The sequence below is a fragment of the Apus apus genome, chromosome 10 (genome assembly GCF_020740795.1).
Source record: "Apus apus isolate bApuApu2 chromosome 10, bApuApu2.pri.cur, whole genome shotgun sequence".
Classification (NCBI taxonomy): Eukaryota; Metazoa; Chordata; class Aves; order Apodiformes; family Apodidae; genus Apus; species Apus apus.
In genome coordinates this window covers 1,104,886-1,120,765 of record NC_067291.1, presented here as the reverse complement: position 1 = coordinate 1,120,765, position 15,880 = coordinate 1,104,886, and the positions used below count along the sequence as shown (strand labels likewise).

General features: G+C 43.5%; 1 protein-coding gene across 1 annotated transcript in view; it reads left to right on the top strand.

Moving 5' to 3' along the window:
• The window catches only part of MYO9A (myosin IXA), a 188,534-nt gene that overhangs the window by 26,405 nt on the left and 146,249 nt on the right, over positions 1-15,880 (top strand). The window contains 1 exon segment of the mRNA XM_051628736.1: positions 6,131-7,052. Coding sequence (XP_051484696.1) covers positions 6,210-7,052 — 843 coding nt within the window. The 5' untranslated portion in view covers positions 6,131-6,209.

The window sequence follows — 15,880 nt, the reverse complement described above, 5'->3', positions numbered from 1 at the left end:
TTTGGGTTTATTTTTTGTTTGTTTGTTTGTTTTTGGGTTGTTTTTGGTTTTTTTTTAGGATGCTTCTTTGGTTTTTCTTTTGCCTCCTACTTCCATTTTGTGTCAGCTAAAAGGTCTGGTAAAAACTGGCAGGTGTCCACATGAGATGGATCAGCAAGAGTGTAGCAGCATCCTCACCCATCTTCCATCTACTATAAGGAGAAGAACTCTTCTCTAGTATAGAAGTGAGTAGGCAAGAAGCTGATAGAGTTGCTTAAAGTGCTGAATAAAACTGGAAAAATACAGGACAAAGGAGCCTGATACAGCTTTTCAAGTCACAGGAGAAGCCGGTGAGCTTAGAAACAACTTGTCACCTATTTTAGGTTACACTTAGTGTGGGCAACTGTACATCTTTGGGATTGATTTACATAGTCTGAGCTGTATATTCACACTTCTTTTATATTCTGGGTATCCTCCTTGGTGGCTGTACAAGCGTGACAGTGTGGGATCACCCCTACTTGCAGAAATAATCCCTCCTGTCAGATGCATGGTGGTGGTTAACACTGGCCAAGCATGGTTTCTTCATTTATTACAACTCTTGTTAATAATAGTTTATGAACCTGACCTTGGATTGGGAACATCAAGAAGGTTTATCTCGGGAAGTTATGGAAGCCCCATCCCTGGAGGTGTTCAAGGGCAGGTTGGATGGGGCTCTGAGCAATCTGATCTAGTGGCAGATGTCCTTGTCCATTCAGGGGGGTTGGATCTAGATGATCTTTAAGGTCCCCTCCAACCCAAACCATTCTATGACCACTCTGAGGCTTCCACATCGTGCTTTTCCTCTGTTAGAGGTTTCGTTCTTTTGGATGACACTCATTTTATAGAATTTTTTTGTGCAGTTTTACTGCAAAAAGGTCCTTTTTGGACCTCCTGCCTTCCCCACACCAATACCTGGGGCCATAAACCTGCATTTTAGGTAGCACCACCTCCTGTGCTTGCACCACAAGATTCTTAGGGATGGACCAAGGTAGATGGTTATAACATTTCTCTCCCATCAGCAGACAGTGGGAAGAGGAAAACAGTGAGTATGGGAGAGAAAGAGGATAAAAGGAGAGGGTTAAGCATTATATAAATGATGAAGTGAACTGACATGTAAAACTGTGCAGTGATAACCAAGATGTTGAAGATCTGCGTGGGCTTTTTTCTGCTCATCAAGGGTGTTGGTAGTTTTTCCAACATTATCTGTCAGAGCAGTGTCACCCTGGCCTCAGTTCTGATGTCATGTGGGTGTCATTTCAGGCACTGGCAGCACCAGGTTATTTGCTGCTTCAGAGGAGAAATTCAGAGAGCTCTTGTGCTGAGATGCTTGGGTGAAGCAGTGAAGTATGTTTAAATTGGCTGTTTCTTTATCAGATTTTTAGAGTTTATCTGTCTCAGGAATTCCTGCCCCACACGGTATGCGTTTTGACGTACTGGTGGATGGATAAATCCAGGCTGTCTGGAGCAACTGAGCCTGTTAGGATTGCCTGAGGATTGGGAATAGGGAGAAAGTTTCACTATTTTTGTAGTCCTTTGTCTGGGTTATGGGATGTTAGAATAAAACCAAGTGAACTTTGCTTCCAGAATTGGCCCTTTAGCAGCCTCAACACTGACACTAATATATATATTTTTTTCTCCCCAAATTATCCAATATTTGGCAAACTCTGTCTGTGATTTTCAGCTTTAGCTGTCACAGATTATTTATGATGGGTACTGATGCCTCCAGTGATGGTTTATTTTGGATTTTTGCCACGTGTTGCTTACACCATCCCTGAAAATGAAAATACTGTGATTGGTCTTTCTGACTGGAAAAATAAGAAATGGCAGTACTGAAAGCCTCCATTTCAGTAACCTTCCCTCATTTGTTTGATACCCCTCATAGAATAATGTTTGCTAAAAAAGGCAGCCCCCAATGCAGTCATATGTATGTTTTATTTGAGAAAGCACATTTGCCACTGGTGTTTATTAAACTGTGGTCAACTAGTAAAAGACTGCATATAATGTACAAGTAAACCACTATTTACAAGTTTAGTTTATGCACAAAGCCTAGTTGACCATTGTAATTTTAGTATGGTTTTTCTGTCAACCTGCTGGTAATCGGACTGTTACTGTAATTTTTTATATGGGCCTCTGAGGTCCTAGGAAATATTAATCTCTTTTGTTATGGAGAAGGGCACGTGGCTTAATTTGTAACCTCATGTTTGTTTGGAGATAAGACTTTGCATTTCATGTAGAAATATGTTATGATCTAAAATTGAGCAAAATCAGTGTGCAGGGTCAATTTGAATATGAATCTTTATTCAAATGGTGGAAAATGTAAAAGGATATAGAAAACATTTGGCTGAAAGCATATTGGCTTAAAATGTCATAAATTCTTCCTTTCCCAGTCATATGTAGTCCATAATTTTTGGCCAGAGTGTTCACGGGAGTTTGCAGTTATTTCTGACCTCTGAGGTCTGATGTACCATCTGGGTTTCCATCTCCCATGGGATCAGCATACCATTATTGCTGCCTTCATCCTTGCCAAAAGCCAGTACATGAGTGAAGCAGCTGAATGATAGTTTAAAATCTGCCACTTGGGTCCAGAGAGAAGCATCTCCCGGCAGGAGGAGATTGGCTTTTCTTTTCCATAAACCCGTAGAAATTACTCTGATGCAGCGTCATTTGTATGTGTTCTCATTTAAATGTAAACATGGAGGAAAGTGAGATGCTTTTAATTGAAACAGTGAATGCAGCAAGTGTTCATGGGTTGTAAAATACTTAGTCTGTTTTGTTCTTTTCATCTTCCTCTTTCGTTTTTCGTGTCCGAGCACAAAAATGCTGCTAATTTTAAAAGTTCTATAAAAGCTAATAGGACAGCCTGCTTGAACAGTTGTCATGAGGAGAGCCTTTTTCCCTGCCATGTGCTAATTACCTAATGACATGTATTTCATTGCAGTATTTTCTCCAAAATACTCTGAAAACTGCCTGTCTGCAAGAGGTGCTTTTGCTGTTGAGCAGAGCCAGGCTCGTGTGCACCAGCGGTTGGGAGACCACAAGTAATTATCTTCATTAACATTTCTCTGACCTACCATCATACTCCAAGACATGTTTAGCATTATTAAAAGTGAATCCTATGGCACACCTCCTGCGATTTATAAGGCTCAAATTAACACCTCTTTGCTTTCTGACCTCACTAAATTTCTTAGTCATTAGTGGGACCTTCTGGCATTTGAGTGGTTTTGGGGAGGACTTGTCTCTTCTGCATTCCCAGAGTTACTGGGGCTTTTAGCATCTCCACAGGGGCTCATGCTTGGCTCACAATTCTACTGGGTTTAAGTTGTTGGGATGCAGAAGACACAGATGTTTGTTCTTCTGCTGAGTACATGCAGAATAAGCATCTATAATAAAGGCTGAGGAGGTGGGGTAGAGTGGCCTGATGCGTTGCAGAGGATTTATTGGGCTTGCACGTATTTGCAGGAGGGAGGAGATAGAAAGGAAGGTCCGTTTGCTCAAGGTAACCAATTTAAAGTCCTGTTTGCAGTTCCCATGTGAGTCAGCAGTCTTTGATACACTCTGATAACTTGAACAAAAATAGCCAGCTCTCTTGTCGCAAGCTTTGAACTAAAATCTCCACAAGGAATTATCTAGCCTAAGTGTGCTGGGTTTTTTTTTTTCCCCCTCCTTGGAGAAAAGCTGATGCTGGAGTCCTGGAGCTAGACAAAGAAAGCCCAACCCAGCACTTAACTGACATCATCCCTGTTGCATCTGTGCCTCTACTGAAGCTGTAAGAAAGCAGCTGGAGTGCTTCCCAGTATATGATATATGTCCTGCTACCAAGCAATGCACCGTGAATCCCTGCCAGATGGATTTCACTGTGACACATTAATTTCTTTGCTCTGAGTAGCATGTGGCTGGGGATAATATACTTCATGAAATATTGGGGTGAGAAACTACAACATAAAATAATGCTTTTTATTTGAGGACCTCAGAAATTTTTTTGTAACTGAAACTGGACTGACAATCTTGGATCTGGGTACTTGGGGAGAAGCAGCAGGACAGGACTACTGTATCCTTGCTTCCTGTGAATACTGTTCCTGACATCAAATACCTGAAGCACAGGAATTCCCTAAACCTGTCATGGGTTTTGACCTTGTGTTTTTTTGGACTGTACTTGTGCATTTTGTTAACACCCTCAGGGAACTGACACAGTGGTGAAGTTTTGCTTCTGTGGGCAGAGCTCAAGGAAGGGCTCGACATTGCACGTAGTGTTAGGAAGTGCATTATGTAAACTTTTATCTGTATTAGATGTCACCTGCTGCTTCATTGTCCAGGTCCTGGCTCTGAGGGTCCTCTGCATTTCTTCGTAGTTACCTTTTCTCTTTGCATTGGAACAAACCTTAATATCTTCAAGGGGAGTTTTGAGTTTTTTAGAACCAATTGGTGGAGAACTGAGGACCATTGACTCTGGAGTTGCTTTCATTTGGGGCTGGTGGTGGCGTATCATTGCCTTGTAGTGTTTAAGTTCAAGCAATTATCTGTGCATTTGATGTTTCAGCAGCAGAGATTTGTGTTCTGTGGTTTCTAAGCGCTATGAGAGAAATAAAAAATGAGATTGTATGAATGAGTTGGCTGTAATACTTCATATCTGATGCCAAGATATGGATGTCTCTGGACAGGGTTGATGGGGTGGGTAGGAAAGTACTACTGTTTGAACCCCAGTGGGTTGAAAATCTCCTGAACAGAAAGAGAAAGAAGTTTATCTACTGTTCACTTACAGAGAACCATGGAATAATGTATCTAGGGCAAGGACCAAGTCCACAGAGGAAGGTAATGGTCATTTTCTCTTAGAAGCTAAAATTTGAATGTGGTGTGTACCACACACCCCTGAGAAGCTGATGATTCTTCTCGCAGCCCGAATTTTGGAGCAGCTGTAGGGGAGTCAGTGAATTCAGTCAACACAATGGCCTCATCCCAGGAGTGCTGGAGCAAACAAAGCCGTGGGTGTATCAGCAGCACGTGCTCATGGATGGGCACCACTGCAGGAGTCGTGTGTCCCTTTAAAATGTGAGAGAAACTGGAGATTGTGACCACTGAATAATTCAATTTTTAAAAAACTTGCGACTAGGCAAATATGTTTCAAGAGTAATTTTGAATGTTGCTCAGGCCTTTGAACTAACAGGAGGAAACGGTCTCAGGTTGCACCAGGGGAGGCTTAGATTGGGTATTAGGAAAAATGTCTTAAACAAAATGGTTTCAGGCCCTGGCCCAGGCTGCCCAGGGCAGTGGTGGAGCCACCATCCCTGGAGGAATTTAAAAGCCATGTAGATATGATGCTGAGAGACATGGTTTAGTGGTGGCCTTGGCAGTGCTGGGTTAATGGTTGGACTTGATGATTTTAAAGGTCTTTTTGAACGAAAACATTTCCATGATTCTAGGACAAAGAAGGCATTTTCCTTTTGGCTGGGGTGTGCCTTTAGGGTGCTATTTTAAAGTAGTTTTTCTTTAAGTTAGCATTTTATGCAACTGTTCAAAATCTTGAAAGGTTTAGTTCTATGTAATTTATATGTAAGTCAAGGGGTGTTTTCCAAAGTCACTGTTAGCTGAGTGATGCTTTCCCTAAGTTGGCATGAAGTAGGTAAACACGGAAATAAAGGCACTCACTTTTAAATAAGTTATTTGGTAATATTAAGCAATAAGGCTGTAGCATGAGGAGACATGAAGAGAATGCCACTATTGATTCAGTAGGCTGGCTGGTATGTTGCTCACAAAATACTAATTTTATTCTCGGTAAAATGCTCCGAAAATCAGAGGATCTTTTTGGATCTTTTATGCTTCAGAGTCAGGGAAAAATGAGTAAAAGCTTGAGGTGCTGCAGGTTGTAACGTCTAAGTAGAGGAGAGCCTGAGGTGTGGGTAGAGTGTGTGTGTTTGTTACATACCTTCGTTTATGACAGCTTTGGAGTGTGCAAACCCTGCTCTCTTTCCAAATGTGGGTTGCTTTCTGTAAAGCAATGGGCACTGTCACTTGAGTTGCTCTGTTGTATGGTGCATGTCAATTGCTTTTCAAGCTTTTCAAGGACCCCTGCCAAGCTACAACTTCTCACCTGTTCTTATTTTGCCTTTTTTTTTAGTATTGCCAACATGATGACCTGACAAGACACAGGCTGGTCCTGACTATGCAGCACAGGTACTGATGGGAAGGGATCCAATATGAGTGTAAATGATGTTGGAGGAAGACGACGCTTTGAGGATAGCGAGTACACTCTGCACATATACCCAGGGAGCATCGCAGAAGGGACTATCTACTGCCCCATCACTGCCAGGAAAACGTCCACGGCTGCTGAGGTGATTGAGTCGCTCATTAATAAACTTCAGCTTGAGAAAACAAAATGTTACGTCCTGGCCGAAGTGAAGGAGTTTGGTGGGGAGGAATGGATCCTCAACCCTACGGACTGCCCGGTCCAGCGCATGATGCTGTGGCCTCGCATGGCCCTGGAGAACCGCATCAGCGGCGAGGACTATCGCTTCCTCCTGCGGGAGAAGAACCTGGATGGGTCCATCCACTACGGGAGCCTGCAGTCCTGGCTGCGGGTGACAGAGGAGCGCCGCAGGATGGTGGAGCGGGGCTTCCTCCCCCAGCCCCAGCAGAAGGACTACGATGACTTGTGCAGCCTGCCGGACTTGAATGAAAAAACACTCCTGGAAAACCTCAGAAACCGCTTTAAGCAGGAAAAAATCTACACCTATGTGGGCAGCATCCTCATCGTTATTAATCCCTTCAAGTTTCTTCCTATTTATAACCCCAAATATGTTAAGATGTACGATAACCATCAGCTGGGAAAGCTGGAGCCCCACATCTACGCTGTGGCAGACGTGGCTTACCACGCCATGCTGCAGCGGAAGACGAACCAGTGCATCGTGATTTCAGGAGAGAGCGGATCAGGAAAGACACAGAGCACCAACTTCCTGATTCATCACCTCACCGCCCTCAGCCAGAAGGGATTTGCCAGTGGAGTGGAACAGATTATTCTTGGAGCTGGACCAGTGCTTGAGGTAAGATGGAAACGATAGTAGCGTGGAAACTTTTTTAACGGTGCAAAAACAGCAACACCACCAAAGCCCAAGGAGTTGAGGTTTTGTTATGACACTAGTCTGGAGTTAATCTGCTGATAATGAAGTTACAACAGTACTGGCAGTAAGAGGAGGTTTTGTTTCTCTCTGTAGAATCCTACCTGCTTCAAAAAAAAAAAAAAGTACAGCAAACGGCTTTCTGGCAGATTTGTTACCACTTTGTTTTATCTCAAGTGTTTCTTAATACTGGTAGATCTTGGTGACTTTTCAGTTTGAAAATGGGAATAAAAAAGCCTTTCTTGAATTGTCGGTAGCCTTTCTGCATAATACATTGAACAGAGAGTTCATTGCATGTGGGATATTGATAGTGGTGTATTTACAGAGTTCCTGTGCTCTCAACTCCATTGAGCTGGGGACAAGATCAAAGGTCACTTTCATGGTCAGAATTTTATTTTCTAATGAGTACTTGATTTGCCTGATGTGATTAGTTACTTTATGAGGACTTTTCCTGTGTATGGAAGAAGATTAGATGAAATGCACAATTAATTTTGCAGATAGAGGGAACAAGTAAACTTTAATAAATTTGTCTTGAACTTCCCCTGTAACTCTCTGAAATGGTTTTCCTTAGAGTTGCCAGTTTGGCTTGTTGAAGAGTCGTGTTAGTTAAAGCTTGTCCTCGTGTGGGTGTCGTGTTAGTTTCAGCCATGCCAACACTGTTCTTTGAAGCCATGATTCAGAGGTGGCTTGATGGCTGCATCTTCTTCTCTTAAAATAAAAGGTGGCTTCAACTTAGGGATAGTAAAACTCATGGATTTGTTTTCTATTTTGAAAGGGTTTTTTTTGTTCACGGTTATAGACTTGAGATTCCTTCTCTCTGTGTCTATATTCCTTTAATGAGTCTGAGGGCTTGGATCAGATTCAGCTCCCAGGAGAAGACTGGGAAGAAGAAGAAGGCCTAGTGCTCATGGATTTCTCAGCTCAGGACAAGAACACAACTGCATTTTGCAAAGCCACCAAGTTTTTTTACTCTTTTCATGCCAGGTAGAACAGGCTGAGGTAATTTGATCTGGACTTAGCAAATTATTAAAGTCATTTGGGATGGGCTTTGCCCTGAGAAGCAGGAAAACTGTGTAACAAACTGAAGGTAAAGGAATTAAAAAGGGCTTTTTTTCTTTTTTTGGCAGTCTACATGAAACTGTGTGTTATTCTTTTAAAGCCTACAAACAAGCAGACTCCCTGCTCTTGCACTCCCCAGTGTTTCTCCTGTTGTGCAAGAGATGATGGAGCTGTTTCTTGCTGGAGTTGATGAGAAAATATTGGACCAGACTCCAGCAGTCTGCAGTTAATGGTTGTTACTGTTATGACCCAGTTAGGGGACCACATTAATTTACAAGCAGATATGAAAACTATTGCTTTCCACCTCTAATCCTGTTATTTATTTGAAACATTTGCATTCCTATTTCGTTTTTGGTCTGCTTTTGATGTCTTTTCTTGGATCACTTCATAGTTCTCTGAAGTACTGTCAGAAAGAACATCTGTGTATAACTTAGATTTCCAGAGGTGGAGAAGAGAGATCTCTGTGAAAGAGAAAGTAGAGAGAAGTTTTGGGAATTGTTTTTTTTTTTTAATTTTGCTTTTTTCAGGACTAGGTAAAATAGTCCCGTTGCAAACCTGCCTGACCATCATTCAGTCAACCAGTGCAGTCCCTTAAATAAATTAACTGCTCCACCTACTTGGAAAATTAAATCATTTTGGCTTAATTCACAAATACAGAATTACAGTCATTGCTTAAAGCTTGTGTTTGGAGGCAAGAGACAGAGGATGCCAACGAGCTGCATATTTCTTTGCTTTTCTTTCTCCGCTCGCCTATTTTATGCTGTTGAACAAGAAGAGAGGGTGCAGGCAATTTCAGGATGGTGCAGTTTGAAGATCCCTGATTATCAGGATCCCTGGTGTTGTCACCCTGGTGTTTCAGGATTTTACTTTGCTTGGCTTTACTTGCTTGGCTCTGGGATGGAGGGAGGGCAGCAGCACAAATGGTTTGCTGGGAATGTGGCTGTGGTGACAGTTCTTGCCCAGGACTGTTGGGTGTGTTGGGATTAGGTACGGGGGAGGGGTGCAGCAAACCTCTTCTCTTTCCTTTCGCAAGATTTGCAGCTGTTTTTAAGGAAAAAAAATAATACATCTGAATCATATCTGTTATTTCTTCTGCTTTTGGAACAGAAGTTTGCATTCCTTCCCTCTGGCAGCTGGACGGCTGCTGTTGCGCTTCTCTAGCTGCCTCCAGGTCACTTGGAGAAAGTGAGGGGAATCTGCTCCTGCCCTGCCAGCTCCAATCCCAAATAGTCACAAATCATGCAGGCCCAGAGATAAAACATGCATACGTTTACTTTTCCTTCTCTTCCTAAAACTTCCTAAGAAAGGGATCTTCAGAGAAGATCTGTTGTAAGGGGCTGTGTTACCCGGCCACCCATTTGCAGATTTGACCTTTTGATTCCTTTTATTTGGGGTTGAAATGCTCTTTTCACTTCTCTGTATCTTTAGATGCCAAACTCTTATGTTTTCCCCCCTCTTTTTCTTCACTCTCCTCCCGTCCTCCAGACACCTTCTTCAATCCCGTTGTTTTCCCTTTGCAAATCTGAAATTATGCTCAGCTCAGGCTTGTCTTTTGGGAGGCAGTGACATACCCCTTTGTGCTGCCTTGCAAAGCATCTCTGGTAGCACGGGTGTTTGCCCTGACCCACCCATTCCTGGGAATGCCTTCCCAGTCATGCTCACACGGCAGGAGCGGAAGTGGAACAAAATTCAGATTTTTTTTTTTTCTGCAGCTTTGCTGTTTTCCTAATTTACCTTTTTTGGATAGCCCCAGACTATTGTTTGTGATTATTCTTTTTCTTGTTGTTTTTGGGTTGCATGAGATTCCTGTGAGCCTTGTCCAAATGGCAGTTTTGGGGATGGCTGTCAAGGCAAGCTGTTGCTGCCATCTAAACGTGACAATGTCACCAAGTAGTTGTGTGTAGCAGCCACTGCAGTTAGAGGTGTGGGCTGAGACCAAATGTGTCCTTTTCAGGTGTATTGGGTATGAGTGCAATGGTGGTTTTTTCCTACATTGAGATTTAGTAGCCAAGCTTTTTCTGTAGTGGTGCTCTTTGTAGTGGATGCCATAAGCTTTTCTTTTGTGATAAATGGTATTATAAAATATTTACATGTCTATGTATTATTTGTGATAAATAATAGTATTTAAATACCATACTTCATTTTCTAAGAACAAGATTCCAATTGTTTTTAATAGCTTATTTTTCTGTATGTTTCTCCATTTTTTTTATAAAGCCCGTTTTTCCCTCTAGAAGATTGCTTTTTCAGCAGGATATCCACAGAGCTGAGCTTAACAAAATAATGCTTTCTGGCTTTTTAGTTTCAAGACTGAGCCTCTCAAATTCAATTGTTTTATGCAGTTACCAGAGGAAGAGTTGTACCTGCTGCAGTTCAGTTCTGTTTCTGATAGACTTTGTGTGATACTTTCAGTGACAACTTCAGTATCATAGAATCACAGAATGGTTTGGGTTGGAAGGGACCTTAAAGATCACCTAGTTCTAACCCCCTGCACGGGCAGGGACACCTCCCACCAGCCCAGGTTGCTCCAAGCCCCATCCAACCTGCCCTTCAACACTGCCAGGGATGGGGCAGCCACAGCTTCCCTGGGCAACCTGGGCCATGTTCTCACCACCCTCACACTCAAGAATTTCCTCCTCATGTCTCACTTCAATCTCCCTCTTCCAGTTTTCATCCATTCCCTCTTGTCCTCTCCTTCCCTGCCCTTGTCCCAAGCCCCTCCCCAGCTTTCCTGGAGCCCCTTCAGGCCCTGGAAGGTGCTCTAAGGTCTCCCTGGAGCCTTCTCTTCTCCAGGCTGAACACCCCAACTCTCCCAGCCTGGCTCCAGAGCAGAGCTGCTCTGGTGCTCAGATCATCTTTGTGTTCCAGCCCTTGGATCATCTTCATGGGCCCTCCTCTGGATTCTATCACTCTATCTCCTTCCTATGTTGGGGACTCCAGAACTGGAGTCAGGGGGTCTCACGAGAGCAGAGCAGAGGGGACAATCCCCTCCCTGGCCCTGCTGCCCACGCTCATTTGCTGCAGCTCAGGGCACAGGTGGTCTCTGGGCTCCAGTGCATGGTGCCAGCTCAAGTTGAGCTTCTCGTCCACCATCACCCTCAAGTCCTTCTCCTCAGGGCTGTTCTCAGTCCATTCTCCACCCAGCCTGTATTTGTGCTTGCGATTGCCTGGGCCCAGCTTGATGATCCATCACAGAACCAGAGTGCATAACCTTGTTGCTACATAGGTAGTTAGTGTTTTATTTAGATGCCAATTTCTCTATTATGTAAGAAAGCACTGAGGAAGTGCGTGTTGATGAGGCAAATGCTCTACTGCAACGATTGTACTTCTTTTTTGGAGACGGAAATAGGAGGATCTTCCTATAGGCAACTTGTGCAGATAGTCAAGGGTTTCTAATTCATTTCTAATTCTGAAAGCCACAATCAAAGGTTTGCTCTAAAATAACCCTAAATGATGATATCACAGGACTTCAAATTGTGGGTAGTGAGACACTGGAATCGTAGAATTATAGAATGGTTTGGGTTGAAAGGAACCTTAGAGATCATCTGGCTCCAACCCCACTCCATAGGCAGGGACATCTCCCGCTAGATCAAGTTGCTAAGGAAGAAGTTGCCTAGAGAAGTTGTGGATGCCCCGTTGTTGAAAGTGTTCAAGGTCAAGTTGGATGGGGCTTGGAGCAACCTGGTCTAGTGGAAGATGCATATATTCCCTGGTATGGGCAGGGCCTGAATGATCTTTGAAGGTCCCTTCCAACCCCAACCGTTCTGTGATTCAGTTAGTGGTTGGCCTGTGGTTTAGCCACAGGGCTGTTTCACCCCGTAGGTAGGTAACTTCTTCATGTGAACTTCAGTGCAGTGCAGAGCATCAGTCATACAGCCTCAGCTTTCCTGGGAAGTCTGAATGCGAGTTAATTTATTATATTATGTTACTTTTTTTATCAGCTCTCAGCAAGAATGCAGAAGTAGCAAATTTCTCCCTGGCTCAGGTATGCCCAAAGGTCCCCAGGCAGGTATCGGATGAGCCTACATCCAAGGGAGTCTGCACCAGATCCTTTTCTCATCCGTAATTTTCTCAACATCTTGTATGTCACAAGAGCACTGCAATGGCAGCTACAAAAACCAGGCATGTTTTCTAAGCAGCTGTTTACATGCATCTTCAAACGTCCCACTGGGGATTTGTCAATCATTTAAAAAAAAAAAAAAAAAGGGCAAAAAGAAATGTTTCTGTCAGGGGCTGAGGAGCACTGCTGGTGGGGGGGTGTAGCTGTTGCTGTCCTTCACAGCTGATGTGTGCCTGCAGCTTCTGTGCCAGGAAAAAAAGGACTTGATTGCTGGAATTGTTTTTGAAAAAATTGCAGCTAGCCTTCTGTAGTGGCAGGTGTGCTGCTTGCATTCCCAATAGGTGGAGGTTTGCATAGAAACCTTAGGAACAGCAGCTTGAATGCATTTTTAAAATTTTCTGGATATAATTTGTGTTTGGCTTGTTCGGGGAATCTACAGCTTCAGTCTTAAGGTCTAGAAGACAAAAAACTGTTATTTTTCTTATTTTCTTTTTTAAAAATCTTGATCGTTAGAGGAAAATGTGAGCAGCAACTAGAATATACTGAATTTTACTTCTTGGGCTTTGCTGTGGCTGTGTAGGTCCTCCTCCCCACTCAATCAGGCTTTTGCAGCAGCAGCTGAAGAGCTGGCTGCTGGTAGGTGTGAGTGAAAATAATACTGTGCTGCCAGAATTTCAGTAGATGCTGCTGAATGTTTCCAGAGTTAAACAAAGAGCTATTGAGTGGAGCTAAAAAACCCAATCAATTAACTAGAAGAATCAGGCATGTTCTGGGCTTTCAGTGTACCCAAATGGCATTGGACAGCACGGGGATAGTAAAGCTCAGTGTGTGTGCATCCTCACAGCTGCTCCTGCTCAGTTTGGCTGGACACCTGGAAGACCTGTAGCAATCCCAGGTAGGACCCAGCTCTGCCAGCACATCCCACCCTGTTAATCCTGTGGTGCATAGCCAGGGTAAGGGGGTGCTTGGGATGCTTTTGTCATACAGCAAATGATGGTGCAATTATTTGCCCGTGAGAAAAGACTTTTTCAAATGGAGCATATTCATAGTTTTACTTGGAACAGTATTAGTGGGATGTAAAGTTTGTGTATATTCACTTTTTTACTTACTGCTATTTGGAACAGTATTAATGGGAGGTGACTGAATGTCATGAAATTTGACTTCAAACCAAAAAAAGACCTGATTTACCTCACAAAGTTCAGTTTCCAAAGCACTGGTTTCAAGTCATTAGGTTGTATCTTGTGGCTCTAGAGGTTTGTATCTGAAAAATAGATTTATACAAAGATGAGAGGCAAAGACTCACTATCCTGCTCATTACTCACCCTTGATCATTTTTAACCTCTCATATATACCACTGTTAGCAATCTCCTGTGTGGTCTGAGCTTGGGGAAGGTGTTCAGTGCCACAGCCAGGATTTTTTGCCTTGCATTCTTCCCTCCCCAGTGCACAGAGAGGTTAGAGGGGGAGCAGAGCACAGAGATCACCCAGATGATGCCTAATGTGGGAAGAATTTGTGCAGGCCTCGGCGGGCAGCAGTGACACAAAGAAGTCACACAGCAAGGCTCATGCACCACATGCTTTTCACCAGCGCTTTCCAAATGCTGTTATTCTTTAGCTGGGGATATTTTACAGTTTCAAGCTCTGTATCAAAAAGGGTCTTGTTCATCTGTGCCTCTGATGCTGAGTTACTCAGTCTTTTTACTCCAGAGGCTTCCTGCAATATCCACATTGGCTGTGTTGGTGCTGAGTTTAAGATTATTATTATTTTGTCGTTCTCTGCTATCTTCAGCAACCATTCTGGCACCACCAAATGCAGTTCATTATGCTTAAGTGACAGAAATTGTTGTTTCTGACCTGAAATGACTGCAGGTAAATGCTTAAGTTATTAAAGCAGGTTTAGGCCTTTTTCTCCACCCTTAAGCATTAGCAGCTATTTTGTTTCCAGGAGGGAAATGCAAAATAAACCCCAGACTCTGCTGGGTGGGAGTGCTGGCCTTACAGGAAGCATTTTATTGAACCTACACAACTAAACATCCCATCTTTTCCCTCCCTCCTCACCATCTCTGTTTGGGGAGCTGTTTTGTTTTGCCATTCATGCTCATTAATACCCCTCCATTTTTATCTTTTCTTTTATTCTTCTTTCACTGATTTCTTAGGGTTTCACTCTTCCCTTTATTGATCTGTATCTAGGTCTTTTGTACCTAGATATCTCAATTTTATGGATATTTGGATCCCCAGATTACTGGACTTTATGGATCCCTAGATCTAGAGTTTATAGCTATTTATCTGTATAGATATCTATATATCTGTAAGATACAATCCTGAGTCTTAGCTGAGCAGGAATCATGTGTTCATGTTTGCAAGCAGCTGTAGCCAACCCAGATGATGCTCAGACGAGAGTCTGTTGTCTAGGACAAGAGAGTCTCTTGTCTGCTCCATGTCAAGGTGATGGTGTCTTATTGAGCTCCAGGAATTCCAACAAATTGTTTCCTAAGCCAGCAAATTACATTTTCTGAGTCTGTCCTTTAGTTTGAAGCGCAGCAGTTTTGGAGCAGAAAACTGAAGTATGGGGGAGACCTATCAAGAATTGTTGGGATGAGTGGTGTTGACCATCTCTTCTATGGCTTGGAGAAGACTGCATTTTCTTTTGGTTCCAATGTCAGCCAGATCTAAAGAAGCTTAACCAGGTGCCCCCAGCATTGGCTACCCAGCTTTGCCAAATTCAACAGAAATCAGATTTAGCAAGTAGGGTGACATAGTGAAGCACAGGCAGGTAGCTGCTCCAGTTTGTTCAGCCTCTAAGGTTAAATATTGGATAGAGGTTAAGTTAAAGCTCAGCAGAGTGTGTAGCAGAGGGCAATGGAACAGTCCTTCCCCAGCCCATGTTGCACAAGTCTTGCTGAAGCTCATGGCAGCAATTTGGGGTAGACAAATAAAATGGTGGTTTGGTGTGTTTGCAGAAAGGATCTCCCTGGGCTGCGGCACTTCCTGAAGATGGGTGAGGGATGAACCTCATGCCTGGCAGCTGAGCCTTGGGCTTTGTCACGGGGATTGGGGATTTAGGCTCTTATAGGTGAAGGCTGAAAGAGAGAAGATGAAAGGAAATGAGTTACCATTGAGTTTAAAACAGCAGAGGCATTTTGCAGATTAGTTATTTTAGGACATAAAAAGGATTTTTTATAAATTCTATCCATTTTACATCACTCTGAGCAACAAATCAACACATCTTCTACCACTGGGCTGGTTGGTGCCCCCCGTGTGTTGCTGCTCGCTGTCATGGAGCTTTGTGATGTAGGGAGAGATCCCAGCTGGAGCACTGTGTCCAGTTCTGGAGCCCCCAACAGAAGAAGGACAGGGAGCTCCTGGAGGGACTCCAAAGGAGGCCACAGAGATGATCCAAGGGCTGGAGCAGCTCTGCTCTGGAGACAGGCTGGGAGAGTTGGGGTGTTCAGCCTGGAGAAGAGAAGGCTCCAGGGAGACCTTAGAGCAGCTTCCAGTGCCTGAAGGGGCTCCAGGAAAGCTGGGGAGGGTCTTGGGACAAGGGCAGGGAGGGAGAGGACAAGGGGGGAATGGATGAAAACTGGAAGAGGGAGATTGAGGTGAGACATGAGGGGGAAATTCTGGAGTGTGAGGGTGG